Raw genomic sequence first — 18,634 nt, 5'->3', positions numbered from 1 at the left:
GCCTAAAGGGAATCAACCCCCATCTCTGACCATAGCACTGCTATCACTGGGATATTGGCTAAAGTGCAAGAGCATTCCACCACTCCTTTCACTGGGTCAGAGGCATTTTCTACACAGAAAAGAAGTGTAGAGATGGAAAGAGAGTGCATAGGAGACATGAAGACTGTGTAGCCTAGTGATTATGGCACTCAGTTGGGAGAAAGGAGTCATTGGGTCAGTTAGTCTCAGAAGTCTGTTTCCTCCTCTTCTGTATTATCACTAGATAAGCAGGCCTGAAAGCAGGGATCAAAACACAGGTTTCCCCTTTTAGTGTTGTTGTAGTAAGCAGCACCTCCAGCTGTGCTTTAAAGGCAATTCATTAGAGACCCGGGCTCCTTCTTTCTTGCTTCTTTTCTGGCCCCTAACTCTTGAATCTTTGCTTGCAAAGTAGCCTAGATTTCCCAACAGAGAAGGTGAAGACTGGCATCTCCCCAGTCTTTTATATTGCCTAGTGGAAAGCTCAGTCTCAAGGAAAGGGAAACTGAGAATTTGATGTCACTAAGACAAAAGAGGATCCCGAACCCAAGTCTTGTTTTCCTGAAGGAATACTTGAATGTCTATCCTGTTGTGCAGAAAGTGCAGGGCAATCTCACCCATGAGAAGCAGAAGTAGGTCCTCTGGTAATATGACTTACTAATACTGCATCAATCTTTCTCAAGTCAATGCTATAACCATAAGACTCATTCTCCCTCCCTGGAACAAAAATGGGAAAAGAAAAAGTATACTATTTCAGACACTCTTGGCTACAGATTACTTCATCAACTTTCATGCTTCTCTGTTCCTACAGTACATTTAGAAAAGGTTAGACTGAAGATGGCCATAACAGTACAAATATTTTAATAGTTAATGGAGAACTTAATTTTTTTTGTAAAATAAATGCCCATGCCAATCATTTACAGGACATCAGAATGTTTTAACTCTGTCCCCATTAGCCTATGAGTTTCTTTTCAAATGTTAGAAACACATTCACATGCTTTACATTTTCCCTAGTATATTCCCCAGAGCTACCTTTACCTCCTTGTTTCTCAGGCTGTAGATGAAAGGATTTAACATGGGAGTTAAGATACTGTACTGGATGGAGACGAGTCTGTCCAGAACCACCAAAGAGGCTGAATTGGGTCTCAGATATCGAAACAAAGCAGCCCCATTATACAGAACAACCACGGTAAGGTGGGAGCTGCAGGTAGAGAAGGCTTTACCCCTACCCTTAGCAAAGCATATCCTTAGGATGGTGGAGATGATGCAGATATAAGAGACCAGGATGATAGACAATGGGATCAAACTAAAAATTATAACTGAAGTGAGATATGACATCTTATTGATGAAGGTCTCTGTGCAGGACACTTCTAGTAGAGATGGGAGTTCACAACTGAAATTATTCACTTTTTTGGTCCCACAGAAGAGTAAATGTAACACAGGAACAGTGTTTATCAATGCATATAATACACTAACCAGCCATGCACTACACACCAGTCTTATACGGACTTGCTTATTCATGGTCCTCACATAATGAAGTGGGTCACAGATGGCAGCATATCGATCATAGGCCATTGCTGATAGCATGAAAACTTCTGTACAGGCCATAAGCAGAATTAAGCTCATCTGCACAATGCAGCCATGGAGAGAAATAGTTTTCTCATCTGCAACAAAATTCTTCAGCATCTTTGGGACAGTGACTGAAGAGTAGCAGATGTCCAGGAAGGATAAATGGAATAGGAAAAAATACATGGGGCTGTGAAGGTGAAGATCAGCTCTTATTACCACCATGATTGTCCCATTCCCCACCAGAGTTAGTAGGTATATAAGTAGAAACACCAAAAAAAGGAAAGGCTGGAACTGTGGGTCACTAGAAACACCAGACAGAATAAAATAGTTGACAGTTGTTTGGTTACCCATTGCCATTTCTTCACCAAACCTTGAACCTAGAAGAAGGAGTAAATGACCGACTAAGTTTCTGAGTAAAACAATTACCATGACAGAAGCGTACTTCTCTATTGATCAGTAAGGAGCTCTCTATATATAATATAGAACTTTGTCATGCTGTCTAAACCTCCGTGTTTCCAATTAACTTTAAATTAAAAATTGATTGCTGTTGAAGAGAATATCACTAATAAATGAAAATATTAGCTTTTATAAATATTCAGATTTATTCTTTTCTTTCATTTTTTTCCCTTAATCTGCTTTACGTCAAACAATATTCATGTCCTACTTCTTGCCTGATGACAGCAGGAGAGAGATTTTAAGGAAATTGCATGTATTCTCAATGAGATAACTATGTAACCAAGAGTGGAAGAAATGGAAAGAGAGAGAATGAAGGTTTGAGAGGAAGGAAGATGATTTTCTTTTCTTTTTGGTTTATTTTCTGGGGCTAGGATGAATGTATCTCTAAAGAACTGAAATCAAAATAATAATGATGATGATTATGATGACAATATCCTAACCTGGTATACTTGCAGTGTTTCACAGAACATAGAGTTATAGTTCCTAAGCAGGTATATATATTTATATATAAGCAGGTATAGATATATAATTTAAGTCACAGAGTAGAGATTAAGTGACCACTACTTTATTAGTATGGGCAATGCAAATGAACCGAATGTTTTTATTCCCCCATAGTTATAGAGCATTCAAAAAAACTTAGTCCAGTTTTTCACAAACTCTACTTATATTGAAAATACTTCCATTGATTTGTAACTTTACACAAGCATGATTCCTGACAGAACTGACCCTTGAAGGACTCAGTTTCCCCTTAGACTACCTGGAGAAATCATATTACATCTCTGAAAGAAAAGTGACTGTTACATTCTAAGTCTGAGAATATAATTCCATTTAATCTTATTAAAAACATTGCTTTCATGTCCAAAGGAAGCTTTATAGGTGACTTTATTAGAATTCATGCAGATTTGAGATTCTATTTTGCCTTGCAGGCAAGATAGGCTTACCTGGGTAAGCCTATCACTACATAACAGTTACTTACAATGTCATTAGAGAAAAACTGATATTAAAAAAATGTGTGTGATGCTGGAGGAAAAGAGTTTTCCCACCTAGTAGCTCCATTGCCAAATCATACAGACATTGGCTTTAGAGGTGGAAAAATCCATTTCTTGGTCTGAAACACCAAGGGAATGAGTCTCTGACCGGTCTCTGCTGTTTCCCCAAATTGTTATGATTGTCCTAGAGGCAAGGTCTTTTTGTTCTATCTTCAGTGGACCACCTGTATAGTCTGGAGAGGTGTTAGTCCACTTTATACCCAAAATATTGTCTAAGGAAGGTCACTTGATGTCTGAAGGCTAGAACAAAATCTCTTACAACTATGGAGTTGGTCCATTAATTGGTATCACACAAAAAAACAACAATAAAAAACCTTGCTTCTGAGACATTACTTGGACCATCACAGTTACAAAACACACCAGTCCTACTACATGATCCTTCTGGACTCTGAAGATCCTTATTTCTAGGATAAATTTAAGGTCTGCCTCTATCACTATTGGTCACAGGGATGGGCTCCTTTTTACATAGAAATAGTTTAAAACTGTGGTGATGTTCATTACATATCAGAATTGAGATGGCACCTTATCCTATAAAAAGAGAGATCCTGCATATAGATTAAACAATGAAACTTCCAGTAAATAGTATTTAGGAGAAGTAGCGTGTGATATTAGGGCAAAAATTACAATAGTCTGGTGCAGGAAGGAATGCATCTGCTAGTCCTTCCAAAAATTTCTTTCTAAAGGAGGAAAATTACAATCTTTGTCCTACAGACAAATTAAAAATTACAGGGTATGTAAAGTAGCTAATTTGAACAGCAGAGATTTTAGCTAAAAATAAATAAAAGTAACAACTTTGAGGAAGTCCAGGGCACATCCATTTCCATTCTCAGTGGAGGAATATGGGAAGTATTAGAAAAACCATCACTGACCTTTCTTTTCAGAGATTCTTGTGCCTAATGCTTTGTAACCTCAAGGAAAGTTTAAAAAAAAAATCCCCTTTTTAAGCACGTTAATTTTTTTGCTGCTTCTGAAAATGACAGTTTTTAAAGTATTGGAGAGAAGGCTGGAAACACTGAACCAAACACGGCCGTATTTACAATGCAATTTCAAAATCAATATCACATGTTACATGTAAATGCAATAGGACAAACTCATGTAACAGTAGAAACAGGATTCCAGGAAATATGGGATTTTAACACTTCAAATTTTGTTATTCTCTCCTGTAAGAGACAGAGAGAAAAAGACAACAGAGAGAAAGAGCATGCACATCCATTTCAAATTTGAATAACTTAAATAGGATAACTGACTGTTGCTTTCCAGAACAAGGGAATCTTGTATCTAATGGGTGGGAGACATACAGAGCAGTAATGAATCTGTTGTACTTACATCAAATCTGTATCACATGCTGCATTTTTTTTCTCCTGCCAAGATGGCCAATCATTTCTTCTAAAAAAGTGCTTGGTGCCTTTGGGAGCTGTTGCTGAAGCCCTTTCTTTCTTTTTCTAAGTTAGATTAAAAGAAAACCAACTGTTCCAACTAGGCGTGCTTATAAAGCTACCACAAAGCCTAGCATGCCAGGGAGAAAAGAACTGTCCCAGTATCTCAAGGGAATTTCCAGACTTGGGATTTTCTATGCTTGTAGTGCATTTGGCCTGCAAATATGCATGTGATATGGCACCACAGAGTGCTGTGGTGAGTCATTCTGTTCCTGCTCCCTGCATGCTACCTCCTTGACCAGATGCTATGTAATCACCTTAGTGTGGTGCTGCACACACCAGAGCTGGCCCTAAAGTATATGAGCTGAGACACCTATATTCATTATCTTTAGAATGATTGTATTGTCCTGCCATGAGCCGCTTACATTACCAGGCTGATTTCTGCCTGGCAAGACCACTGTCCTTTTTTGTTGGATTCCCATTCCCAGTATTCAATATCAACAATCCAAGGAGAAATTTTTACAGATCACCTTTGGTGAGATGACAGAGAATCTTGGGGCTTTCCATTATGACTATACCTTGAAATATCATCTCAGGTAAAAACTACATAGCCATTTGATAGTGTATGTAGTAGTACTTTGGGGCTATTGCCATGCTTATACTTGGAGAGAAATCCTGGTTGGTCACATGGGTATATCTAGTGAAGCATTACTACTCTCAAAGTTTAGGCACCCAGTGTAGATGAGGGTAGTTAGGCACCTATGATTCTTATACAACCAATAGTAACACTTAGGAGCCTGTGAAGAGTGATTCAGAGTGGCAGAATATACCTTTTCTTAAACAACGACAAAGAGGGAAGTGTTCCTGAAATCCAGGTCCACTTCAGAGCTTCATTCCCTGACTCAAGCTATGCATCTACCATTGCCATTCCCTTGATATCCCGAGCACCTAAGTCTGCTTCTCATCGGTGACTGCCTTTTATGCTCCAGACAACAGGCTAAAGATTGGAGTCTTCCTTCAGGAAATGTGAGACATGGGTTCTGGGTCTCCCTCCATCTTACTGGACTCAAGTCCTCAGCTTCCCTTCCCTGGAGACAGATCTTTCCACTAGGCTCTTTAATTAGGGTGGCCATCATAGAGGACATTTCGGTTTTCTGCTACTCTGTCCTCTATTGATATGAGACCCGATGCCTTGATGTCCTCTATTCTTCAAGATAAAAATAGAGGACATAAAGGTGTCCAGTTTTGTATCAATAGAGGACAGAGGACAACTGGATTGTCTTCTATGATGGCCACCCTATCTTTAATAGATAGAGGAGATGCCACTCTTCACCTTTTCTGACAGAGAGGCTGGGCTATTTTGCAGGCCAAGATGCTGGAGTTAGGGGCCAGAAGGGCAGAAGGGGCCTGTATCTCTGACCACTTTCCTTTAAACTACAGCTGGAGGTGCTACTTAGCACAACAGCACTGAAACAGGATGCCTGGGTTTTGACCCCTGCTTTCAGTCTTGTTTATCTATTGCAATTAAATAGTCTCTGGATAAGAACAGGAAAGAGATTTGTGAGCAGGACTGACCCAATGACTCCTTTTTGCCAGCTGAGTACCATAAGCACTAAGCTACACAAGCTTCATCCCTCGTGTGTGCTTTTTGTGGCCTAGCAAATAATTCAGGCCAGTGGGAAAGGTGCAAGGTTACTCTACTACCTTAGCCAATAACCTGGTGATTAACAGTGCTCTAGTCAGAGAAAGAGTTTAATTCCCTTCAGGTTCAACGTAACCTGGAAATCAGAGATCCCACTTCCTGGGTGACAGGACATGTCTCTACCCCTCTCCCCCTTAATATTAGTGGTAGTTTCAGAACTTGAAGAATGTGTCCCCACACCTAAAGGGAATTTAATTGATGCCCTTGTTTTCAGCATTTCCTATTGGTTTGTTTAGATATCTCATTAAGTGTCTAGGTCTTGTGAATCCTGTTTTCCAGAGCCCAATGACTAGTTCTTTCACTTTACCCACCCAAGTGGCACCCAGATACATAATTGCCATTTTTCCATAATCCATGCAGTCATATCCTGTGCAGTGTGGGTGCGTAATTGCCCACCCAATTACCTTGCATACAGAGTAGACTGCTCTATGGCTGTGCAGGTGTGTGGCTCTGCTCACACCTAATTTAGCACAAGTTTTCAAACTGTAGCTCTATCAAAGTTTGGGGTTGGAGAGGAAACCTCCCTGGATATTGTCTAACCTGTGGTCAGGTACTTAAGAACACTGTGAGCCAAAGTTAAAGTGATGCAGGTTGACCCTTCCTGGGTGGCAGGAGACCTAGAATCTTAGTCTACTGATTTCTGGGCAAGTGCCTTAATGACTAGGCTCTTGGGCTAAAACATGGAAGGACCCATCTTCTCACTTGCCATCAAACACCTGCTAGGCAAGATTTCTTGCTAGGTACAGTTTAAGGATGTATGCTCTCCTGGGAACATTCCTATGCTCATCCTTATCTACCCCTACTGAGCACAGCCTGCACTGTATGATCTGGAGCTATTTAGGCCTCCATGGAAGCATGTATTGCATACACAACACGAGAATTGTGCAATGGTCACCCTAGGTGCTAAAAATTTCAAAGGGTCGAAGCACTGCTTTCAGTGGAACTATTGTGGTATGTGGATGAGAAGACTGAAAGCATAAGTGGTGGGACTGTATCCAATAGCTTGTGAGGGGTGAAACCATGTCTGAGGGGCCAGAAGCCTGCAAGGAGCAGGACAGAAACTGAGGGACTCGGATCCCATGAGGACAAGGCAGGAGCTGAAGTCTGAGATGCTAAGGTCCTGGGACAGTAGACTGTGGGTGGAGGGGCCCATCCAGAAAACAGTAGACCAAGGCCAGAAGGCCTCAGTCCAGAGAAGGACCGAAGACCTGATGAGAAACTCCCCTGCCCTATATCGGCTAACTCCCTCTTTGATTATAACACCAAGGCATGGCAGGAAAGCCAACAGCTTGGAACCATGATGGGCCAGAAGGGGTGAGCAAGGCAGGATCCAAGTGGCCACTAGGGGGTGACTTTGATGCCAGTGCATCAGACCTGTTACACCATGAGAAGTTCTATTCCTACATATTCCCTGAAAGAGGCATTAAATAGGATAGATAATTAGTCTTTTGAGCAGGTGACCTTGGTATTCTTTCATCACGTAGACAGCTAGGCTGGAGAGAGACTCTAGAATTTTGCAAAATTAAGTTGTCTTATCAAGATGGTTAAGAAAAATGCTGCCATTTATACCTTTGAGTGGCCTATTATCTGATGATTAAGGCTGTTTTATATGCATTATGTTTTTTCTACATTTAATCTGAACTAAAGCCATCACTATATACATGTGAACATCTGTAGTCCAAATATAAATTGTCTGCAATCTGAATTAACTAATCCTCATTGAATGAAGATTAAAATTAATGCTGACTAAGGCTGTCCAAACTAGGCAATTTAAACTATATTATTTAACATGTACATACAGTAGAAGAACCTCGTGTGGGAGAGATGGGTTTTTGTATTCTCTGGCAAAGGAGAAAAATAAATTGGTGCCTCTCACTTCCTGGTCAAATGCTGTAGTCTAGTCTGGTCAATAAGACCAAAGGTGCTCAACCTCTAGCACAGACATCCTCTGTGTTTGTTATGGGTCATATTGAGGGAACAGGCAAGACAATAGCAGATAAGGAGGGAAGCGGAGATCACAGCAGCAGATTGGTCAGTGACCACAGGGAAGGAAAGAAAATGTAGAGTATCAGGTTAGGAAGAGGAAAGGGATGAGTGGCACTTGGGGAGGGTGAATAGCTAATCTGTGACTTGCCTGCCAAAAAGGTTGGCCACCACTGAAGTAAGTGGAAAATGTTGGGATTTTTTTATTTTGTTTGTTTTTGGGTAGTAATTTGGAGAAGGGGTGTTTAAAAAAAACAAACAAAAAAAAAGTATGTGACCTTTTTATTAATTTTTTGCTGTGGATTAAACTGTTTTGAATGAACCCTCTAGGAACATGTGTTGATAGAATTGCCGATAGCTTCCTCTTTCCTGGGTGGAGTAACAACATAATGACAGCTCGTTTGACTGGGAAAGAAAGAACTGCAGTTCTGCTGCTGTTGTAACTGAAACCAGCCCAGTTACTTTGACAACTCTGAGTAAGAAGAGGGTTGAGCAAAGATAAGTTTGTTTATGGCTGGATAAGGGGAAGGAGGAGAAAGCAGTGGCCGAAGGCCAGATACTTCTGAAGGATGAGAAATTAGCAACTTGACAAGAGTGGGAATATAAAGGTCCCAAAAGGAGAAAATTTACAGTAAGAGTTTTCTGAGACCACCAAATCAGCTGCAAAGCTGCATTGATGCCATGGCACAGGAAAATATGGGGAAATGTACAGGGAGGCATGAGAGATTTTGTCTAGGACACTAGCGACTACATTACCTGATATCTCCTACATTGTGATATCTGTCGGTCTGACCTCATTGCTTAAAGTTTTATGATAGTGCAGGAAGTGGTGACTCTGTAGTGTGATTGAGGGAGGAAATCATTGGATTGTGAGCACATTCTTGAAAGTGCATGATATCTTGTGCAATGGTACCAGATATAGGAGGGGGCTATAACTGCAATGTCTGCCTTACATAGTGACATAATGAGTGCACTATTCTCAGTGTACCACTCTTCTAAGATACTGAAACCATTCATAAGAATTCTCCATGCAGGAAAGGAGAGTGTGCAATGTGCAGACATAACTAATGAAGGAATACCACGTTGTGGATACGTACATCTTTATTCAGCCGCTGTGTTTGCATTACTCAGAGCACTGTGACAGGCTTTGAAATATTTGTTTTCACTTTCCACCTCCTAAACATTTTTGGTGTAATTTTGGTTGGTTGGTTGGTTGTTTTTATTTGTATATCCACATACTTTCTCTAATGGCTAGTGACACTGACAATGCTGCCACTATAGCCCACACATCTAGTCCCAGCAAATACGTTTCTCGCCTTTTGTCCCAATCCATTCAGTTTATCATAGGATAAAGACAGACGTTACTAAATGAGGCAGATCAACTGTACCAGGAGGTGTCATAGTCGAGTTGGTTGAAATGCATGTCACCCATTCTCTTGCTCATTCATGCTCTGGGACAATGAGCAACATGTTCCCTGGGTATTGTAGGGCTGAATCCCTTACACACCAGGAATTCCCACACAGGATCATGTCCTTAACACCCCTAGAACTTCTGCTCTGCTTTCTCCTCTTACGGAGACATGCCATGGTGAATCTCAGGGTGCATGTTCATAACCAGAGACAGTATGTTTTTTTCACACTTCTACATGGGTAGTCCACGGTTTTGCACTTATGGAGCTGTCCCCCAGCTTCCCATGTTTATGGGAATGTTCCCCAAAATTCTCCAAATACACATTCCTGGCTTTCTCCATTTACACAGATGTATTTGAGTCTTCAGGGGCTTGATTCCCTATCCAATTATAACAAGAATGTATTGCAGGCAAGACAAGAGATTGGGACACTGAAGTCCAAAGGGGCAATCAAGGCAAGATCCAAATGGCCCCTTGTGGGTGACTACCACACCAGTGTTTGACCTGTTAGATGATAGCAAAGTCTATTCTACATAGTCCCTAAAACAGTTATTAAATTTTATAATAAATAGTATTTGGAGCAGGTGACCTTGTTATCCTGCCATCACAGTTGAAAGCTAGGCTAAAGAGAGACTCTTTTTAATTCTGAAAAATGAAGTTCTTTAATTAAGATGATTGACAGCAATGCCACGATTACTACCCATGATCAGCAGCCTATGACCTGATGATGAAGACACTCTTGTGGGAGATATGGGTTTGTGGCTTGTCTCACAAAGGATAAAAAGAAAGTGATGCCTCGCACTTCTTGGGCAATTGCACTAGTCTAGTGTGTTCTAGTAAGAGCAAATGTGGCCAACCCATGGCAGAGGCACCCTCTGTGGGTGTTGCAGACTGGGGGAACAGGCACTACAGATAAGGAAGGAAGCACTAAAGTGACACAAAAGTGTGATTATGCTAACGTACAGTAAAATAGGTCAGTACGCATTAAACATTACTTCAAAACCGTCTACATTAGGGCTGCGCAAAATTTCTCCATCTGTTTCATTTCGGCTCTATTTTGACTCATGTCAAGATCAAAACAGCAACATTGAAATGAAACAAAGGGCTTCAAAATAAGCCTTGAAATGAAACGAGAGCTGTCAAAACATTTTGAAAGTTTTTAAATGTTTCAAGTGCTGGCTGCCATGTGTGACCCGAGGGTGAAGGGCAGCGTATGCAGCAGCCAAAGCCTGAATCAGTGGATGGTGGTGCTGGTGAAGAGAGTCAGGGAGCCATAAAGGTGGAGGCAGGGGGACATGGAAGAGGGGGATCCACTGTCCCATGCTAGCACACCATCCACCAGTCAGTCTCCTCCTCCACCGCAGGTGCTACCAATGTGTGCCAAGGGCATGGCTTCCATTGTGGGGTCCAGAGCCACTAGACCCCACCATCAGGCAGGCAGTGCTCAGGCCTTGGTGACTGCCTATCTTGCCAAGGATGTGGAGCCGCTGCTGTGCGACCCCTTGCCCTACTGGGCAAGCCACAGCCAGATGTGACTGGATCTGGCCACAGTTGCCTGGAAATACCTGTCCTGTCCACTGACCAGTGTTCTGAGTGAGGGTGTTCAGCTTTGCTGGGCATATAGTGACACCCCATCACACCTGTTTCGATTCTGGTTTGGTGGAGCAGCTGGTGTTCCTTAAGGTGAACCTCCCATTGCTGGGGGTTCCCAAGCTCCAGGTGCAGACAGAGTAAATGCCACCCTCCTCATTCCATCCACACCTATTTCCATTTTCCATTTTTTTTAAAACATTTAATGCCCCACTCTCAGAGCTGGAGGGGGCACTCACTGCATCACCAGCCAGCAGAGGAAGAACATGTCCCTACTGTGCTTCTGTGCCAAAATGAACTTGGAGGTATGGGCTGGGGCTATAGGGAATGAGGAGACCCAAGGTCCTGGGCATGACCACTAAAACTGCACTCTGCTGGCGGCACACGCACACAGTCCTGGATGGGGAAAGCCCAGATACATCACGTCTTTGTCTGGCCTGAGGCTTTCTGGTTGCAGTGCAGTTGTGAGGCTCTGGGTGAGCTCAGTTTAGCTGCCTGGGTTGCCAGCTTTCAGGTTGAAAAACCCTTTCCCATTTTCACTGACTGGCTTTCTTGCCTGCATTCCATGCCAGCCTCTGGCTTCTTTACTATTACTTCCATCCAGGGAAAGCACACACACAAACTGAAGGTGCTTCCTCAGGCTGACTAAAGGTTTTTCAACCCAAAATCTTGCTAAGATATAGTTCTCTAATTATCCAGTTGGTCTGCTAAAATATACCAGATTAGATTGACCCAAAGGACCTTGTCTGCTAGTGCCATGTCCTTAGACCAACACCCCTAGCACCTGACCAAAAGGATGCAGGGCCCTGGGCACATCTAAGCCCCAGGGCTAGGGTTGGCAGGGAGAGTTATTTGGCAGCTGCTGGAGAGTAAAGAAAGGCTCTGTGACATTTTGGCTTCCTGAGATGCTGCTGGTTCTACTGTGCCGTTCACTAAGTTATTATTACCTGTTGTTATTTAAAGTGGTGGGCCAGGCTGAGGCTGTAGAGGAGGAAGAGGCCTCATTGGGGCACACTAACATGTTGTGTAGAGGCCCCAGCACCAGTGAAGGCACACCTTAACACATACACACAGTCACACATCACAAGTTTTGCTTGTCAGCAGCTTGAGATGTAGTTTCCCAGAAACCCCTGCACCTATATCCTTGAAAGCTGGCAGGCTTCATGAATTCAGCAGGGGCTACCATCCTTGCTGTTTTTCATCCAAATCTGCAAAAAAATGACAAAGCTATATGGCAGTTTTGTGCTTCCCCATTATAGTCTATGGATGAAACGTCGAAACAGCAAAACAGTTTTGATGAAATGAAACGGAACAGTGCTTTCAAAATGAAACACCGTCCTATTGAAACTGTGAAATGAAAGTCGAAACAAAATGGTGCTATTTCACACAGCCCTACTGTGCATTGATTACTGCTCATGAAGGTGGCCTAATTCACATTTCTTTAGTACCGAAAAATGGAGGTACTAAATTGAATGTCCATTAGAAAAAATTGTATTAAGGCACCATGTACACACATCCATTGAGGATGAAAAGTTAATTTCTGGCATGTTCCTGACATGCTACACTTGAAATTTCTCAGAAACTTGATTATCTCAATGTATGTAAAATGTATTTTGAGAACCCCTCTAGGAACATGAGTTGTTGAAAATATTTTATATAATGAAATCTTATAACTAACATGAACACATGTTATAAAAGTTGACCAATTGATCATTTTTCAGAGATTCAAGCATGGTGGAATAGGATTCCACTTACTTAATGATGAAGTAGAAGTTGGAGTTTAGAGTGGAAGGACTGCTTTAGGGACTTCCTGGTGATAATACATCTCTGACTTCTGGTCTTAAAATGTTTTAGCCATCTCCCCAACTCATCTCATAATCTCATAGGACACCTCTTATTTGGCTAAATGCTTAATTTCCACTTTGTGATAACAGAAACCCGTTCCCTGGTTTGTATAACCAAAGTTGGGCATTTTTCTTATAATATTCCTTCTGAACCTATTGTATGGTGTAGAGATTTTCCTGGGTGAATGTTCCTAGGAGTTTCAACCATTCCCAAAGTTGTTGAACACACTGACATTTTTGGGGGATTCTCCAGCCCTGTGTGTGTCAGGCCCACCTGAAGATGGTCTAAAATACCCAGAGATTGCTTTCTATACATGAGAAGTCTATTGAGGATTGAGGAACTTCCCAGATTGCAAACAACAAATAGGGCTAAAGTATATCTCATTTGTAGTGTTCTTTTGTCACAAACCAAATATATGATATCAGGAATTTTAAAGACTCATTTCCTGTTAACCTAAAACATTATTTTTCAAATCTTGTATTACATACACAGGTTTTTAATTTTCCCCAGGATAATCCCCAGAGCTGCTTTTATCTCCTTGTTCCTCAGGCTATAGATGATAGGATTTAACATGGGAGTTAAAATACTGCACTGGATTGAGAAGAGTCTGTCAAGAGCCACTGAAGAGGATGAACTGGGTCTCAGATACCGAAACAAAGCAGCCCCATAATACAGAACAACCACAGTGAGGTGGGAGCTGCAGGTAGAAAAGGCTTTTCCTCTACCCCCTGCAGACCGTATCTTCAAGATAGTGGAGATGATGCAGATGTAAGAGACCAGGGTGATGGAGAAGGAGGTCAAACTTGCAAGCATAGTTGTAGTGAGAAATGTCATTTTACTGATGAAGGTCTCTGTGCAGGACAGTTGTAATAGAGATGGGAACTCACAACTGAAATTATTCACTTCCGTGGGACCACAGAAATGTAAATTTAACACAGGAGCAGTATTTATCAGTGCAAAAACTATACTGATAAGCCATGCACCACCCACGAGTCTTATGCGTACTTGGTTATTCATGGTCCCAAAATAACGCAGTGGGTCACAGATGGCAGCATATCGATCAAAGGCCATTACTGATAGCACGAAAACTTCTGCACAGCCCACAAGAAGAATAATGCTCATTTGGGCAATGCAACCAGGGAATGAAATGGTTTTCCTCTCAGCCAAGAAATTCTGCAACATCTTTGGGACAGTGACTGAAGAAAAGCAAATGTCCAGGCAGGATAAATGAAATAGGAAAAAATACATAGGGGTGTGAAGGTGAGCATCTGCTTTTATCACCACCATGATGGTTCCATTCCCCATAACAGTTACTAGGTATATAAGTAGAAACAAAAAAAAAAGAAAAGGCTGCATCTGTGGGTCACTAGAAACACCTGACAGAAGAAAAAATCTGATAGTGGTTTGGTTCTTCATGGTCATTTGTTCACCAGACCTTTGACCTGGAAGAAGAAATAAACAAATAAATAAATAAAACCATTGCCATGAAGAAGGGGTATTTCTGCATTTATGAATTAAGATATCTTTATATAGAACATTTTGTCATTCAAACTAAACCTCAGTGTTTCTAAATATCATTCAATGAAAAATTGATTTCTGATGAGGAGATTATCATTAATGAAAAAAAAAATTAGCTTTCTCAGATTTCTGGTTTTATTCTTGTCTTCAGTTTCTTGTTAAGCTGATTTATGTTAAATAAAATTTGCCTCCTGATTCCTCCCTAATGATGTCTGGACAAATCTTGAAAGGAATTATATGTATTCTCCATGAGAACTGCATGTGGAGAGGAATAGAGGGGGAGGGAGAGAAGGTCAGAGAGAGAGAAAGATTATGTATTTCTCTCCTGTTTTGTGTTTCTTTCTTTTTTTTTTTTTGGCTATAAGCAATGTATCACTAAAAAACAAAAAACAAACTAATAGTGTTGTTAATTATGATTACAGTATCCTAATCTGGTAGACATAGAGTGTTTCAAAGGGCACATCTTTATAGTATCTCAGCGATGGCTATTTCAATAGAAAATTTTAGTTATATCTTAAAAATTAAGTGGCTATTACTAGGGCTGTGCAAAGCTTTGGTCCCTCATTTGATTTGGCAGAGATCTGGCCCAATTTGGTGGCCAAATCTCTGAATCCAGATTGAATCAGGAGACCCTTTAATCTCTCCAAATTGAATTGGAACCCTCTGAATTGATTTGGAGATTCAGACATAGACACAGCTTTAAATGCTTTTCCTACATACCTCGAAGTACGTGGTGGCTTGTGAGTGCTGCGATACTGAGGAGGATGGAGCATCCCACAGGAGAACAGGGGGTCCCCCAGTGTGCTCAGCAGCAGGCCCGGTAGTGGACCAGAAGCACTTCCAGTCTACTTCTGGCTCCACCGGGGAGTGCGCAGAGGAGATCCCCCTGCGTTCTCCCTGGCTTGGTGACTAGTGCCTCCTGGATCTGGGGGGGCACCCAGGGTCCCTCCACAGCTGATCACTGAGCTGCAAGGGTATGTGTGTTTGTGCCTGGTACCTGGGGTATGTAGAAAAAACATTTAAAGCTGTGTCTATGGCCAAATTGCTGATTCTCTGAATCGGTATCAAATCCTTAGATTTGGATTCAGCCAAATTGAATCAGGGCAGTGATCTGAATCAACTAATTGAATCACTGTTCCTGATTCAGGCCAAATCTGAATTGAATATGGCCCATTCCACACACCCCTAGCCATTACTTCATTGATATGGGTGTGAAAGTACTCCATCCCAGCCTCCTCACATTTTGGGCTGTCTGTTCCCCTCTCTCTCTCATGTGTCTGTCAACATGGTTCCCTCAGATTACTGCAGACGTGACTAGCCTCAGGTAAGAGGATGTGGTTTTAGCCCCTCTATTGTTTGAAGCTCTGACCTCATGACATGGGGGCAGGGGCTTAAGCCCATTTCAGTCCATTAGGTAACTGATGTTTTTCAAATTGATTGGCTGGCATCAAATAAAAATTGTCCCCGTCTGGGTCCAGGTGGTGAGGTAAGGAGGGATATTTAAGAAGATCCCTGCAGGAGGAAGACAGGTGGACATTTTAAATCACAAACACAAAAACATGGACCTCCTCAGCTCTCCATTATTTGCTGGATCCGGAAGTGAGTAACTTACCAGAAATGTAACTAAGAATTTAGTTTAATGTACTTTAGCCGCATATCAAAAGGCTACCAAGCCACTTCTGTTTGCTCAAGGTTATTCTTTTGCTACTTCTCTCACTTGTACCCCTCCCCATACCTACCCTCTCTACCCAGTAAAGCGATCCATTATAGCCAACCTTGTTGTACATGCTTAAGAGGGATTGGGCAGGCCTTCTTCCTCCCTTTACTCAGCTGACTAAGGGAGGCCATTTTCTTTGTTTCAGGCTACAAGAAGCACCCTGATATATTCTGCTGCGGTTAAGCAACCCTTAGGTCTACAGGGTCTCTGTATCCCGGGGGAAGCACAGGGTCTAAACAAAGACCTGAGTCCGGTTAGTGACAGCAGTACCACAGGCTTGTAGGTGTGCTCCAAGAAGGGGGTTGGACATAAGTTGGTATCCCTGGGGGGGCATCCAAATCTTGTTTTTTGGCCAGGTGCAGATGAGGCAGGCAGCTCAGCACAGGAGCACTCCCTACTGGCCTACCACAATGGGTACTGCAAATGAATGGGGTGTTTGTATACTTACACAGCGGTAAAACAAACAAACAAACAAACAAACAAACCTGAGAACAATTGTTCTCAAACCTTTCAAGTAGTGAGAGAAATTCCCTTGATTTGCACCTTCTCTCACGCACAGTTCCTGACAGAGCTGCCTCTTGAAGGAATCAGTGTCCTTTGTACTACCTGAAGAAGTCCTATTACAGTTACTTCAGGACAAGTGATGGCCAAATTCTAACTCTGAGAATTAAAATCCATTTAATTATAAGTTATCTAACGATTGCCTCCATGTCCAAATATAGCTGCACTGCAGATTTGAGATTCTGTTTCACCTGGAAGGCAAGACAGGATTTCCCAAGTTGGTGCATCAATGCAAAGTGGTTACCAATAGTGTAACAGGAGAAAAACTGACATCAAGAATATGGCTTGATACTGAAGGAGGAGGAGAGTTCTCTCACTTGGTAGCCCAATAGCCAAATCATTAGGACTTGGTAAAAGGTGTGGTGGGATCAATTTATTGTGCCTGTCATTCTGACAGGATTTGAACCAAGCACCCTTCCCTTGACACTGATCTCTTGGGAAGCCAACAAGGAAAGATATGTGGGGCCATGATGGGTGGGAACTGTAAAGATGGTGGATCACCAAGATGGAAATAGATCCAAAAGAGAGAGAGAGCCATGGGTTACCACTCCTATTCCAGCTATCCTGTGAGGCAAAAGATATGAGGTAGTGACAGTACATTCTTAGTAGTAGGTATCTGACTCTGAATTTTTTTTTTTTTCCTCTGGCTGGTTTTCCAGAGCCAGAGGATACTCCACCTTCCTTCTTTGCCTTTCCTTTCTTTCTTCTCTTTTTAGGAGTGTGAATATTAGGTTCATTTTACCCTATTAACTCCTTTATTTTTAAATCTGAAATAGTACAAAATACTGGACTGTGTGAAAGCTGGATCTATTTTTATCATAAACTACAGTGATTTTTTTTCTTGAACCAAATGCAATGTCACTCACTCCTGATCAGTCTATGCTACTTTCTGGACTTGGTATGATTCTCTTAGAGGCAAGGCCTTTTTGTGGTAACTTTTTATTGGACTACCTGCATAGTGTGGAGAGGTGTTGGTTAATATTTTGTGTATCAAATTTCATGAGGAAGAGCACTTAATGCCTGAAAGCTAGTTCAACAGGTCTCCCAACTATAAAACTGATCCAATCATATACTTATAAATTCATAGAAAAAAGTAGGTTGAAAGGGACCTCAGGAGGTCATCACATCCTATGCCCACCTCAAAGCAGGACCATCCCCAAGTACATCATCCCAGTAAAAGCTTTATCTAGATGAATCTTAAAAAAAAACAAAAACAAAAAACCAAAAAAAAAAACCCTCCAAAAATTGAGATTCTACAACCAATCATACATATAAAAAAATGGCTTGCCTATGACAATTTTTGGACCATCACAGCTACATAACACTCCAGTCCTACTACTTGATCCTCCTGGATGTTGAAAACCCGTATTTCTAGGTTAATCTAAAGTCTGCAACTACCACTGTTGGCCATAGAGAAGGGTTCTTTTTTTCACAGCGATAGTCTAAAACAGCATGATGACACTCACCGTACATCAGAGGAGAGAGGACATCCTGTAAAACAATAGAACCTGACAGTAGATGAAACAGTGCAAATTCCAGGAAAGGCATCTTAGGAGATATAGTGTGAGACATTGGAGGAGGTGGAATTATAATTGCCTGCTGCAGTAAAGAAGGAATGTCATGAGCCTTCCAAAAAGCTCTAATTGGAAAATGAGAAGTTCACCCAGTGACCAGCAAATACATTAAAATCATAAGGTACATGAAGTAACCTAACTGAACAGCAGAGCTTTTCAGGAAAAATAAATTAAAAAATACTAACTTTAAGGAAGTCGCAAGCATGTTCATTTAATTTCTGAGTGAAAGAATGTGGAGAATTATTAAGAAACTCAATTTTGACTTTTCTT

At 41.5% G+C, this 18,634-nt stretch overlaps 2 protein-coding genes across 2 annotated transcripts; both read right to left on the bottom strand.

The window, feature by feature from the left end:
- Window positions 1–1,014: 1,014 nt before the first annotated feature.
- Window positions 1,015–1,806, bottom strand: LOC102557648 (olfactory receptor 2K2-like). The gene has a single exon (XM_006268508.4). The coding sequence runs from the start codon at window positions 1,804–1,806 to the stop codon at window positions 1,015–1,017; it is 792 nt and encodes a 263-aa protein (XP_006268570.4).
- An 11,668-nt stretch (window positions 1,807–13,474) lies between these two features.
- On the bottom strand, window positions 13,475–14,416 carry LOC106738932 (olfactory receptor 8S1-like). The gene has a single exon (XM_014597736.1). The coding sequence runs from the start codon at window positions 14,414–14,416 to the stop codon at window positions 13,475–13,477; it is 942 nt and encodes a 313-aa protein (XP_014453222.1).
- Between the last annotated feature and the right edge of the window lie 4,218 nt (window positions 14,417–18,634).

This window comes from Alligator mississippiensis, chromosome 7, assembly GCF_030867095.1.
Source record: "Alligator mississippiensis isolate rAllMis1 chromosome 7, rAllMis1, whole genome shotgun sequence".
Lineage (NCBI taxonomy): Eukaryota > Metazoa > Chordata > Crocodylia > Alligatoridae > Alligator > Alligator mississippiensis.
The sequence above is the reverse complement of the archived record's forward strand: the minus strand, read 5'-3'. Positions and strand labels throughout refer to the sequence as shown.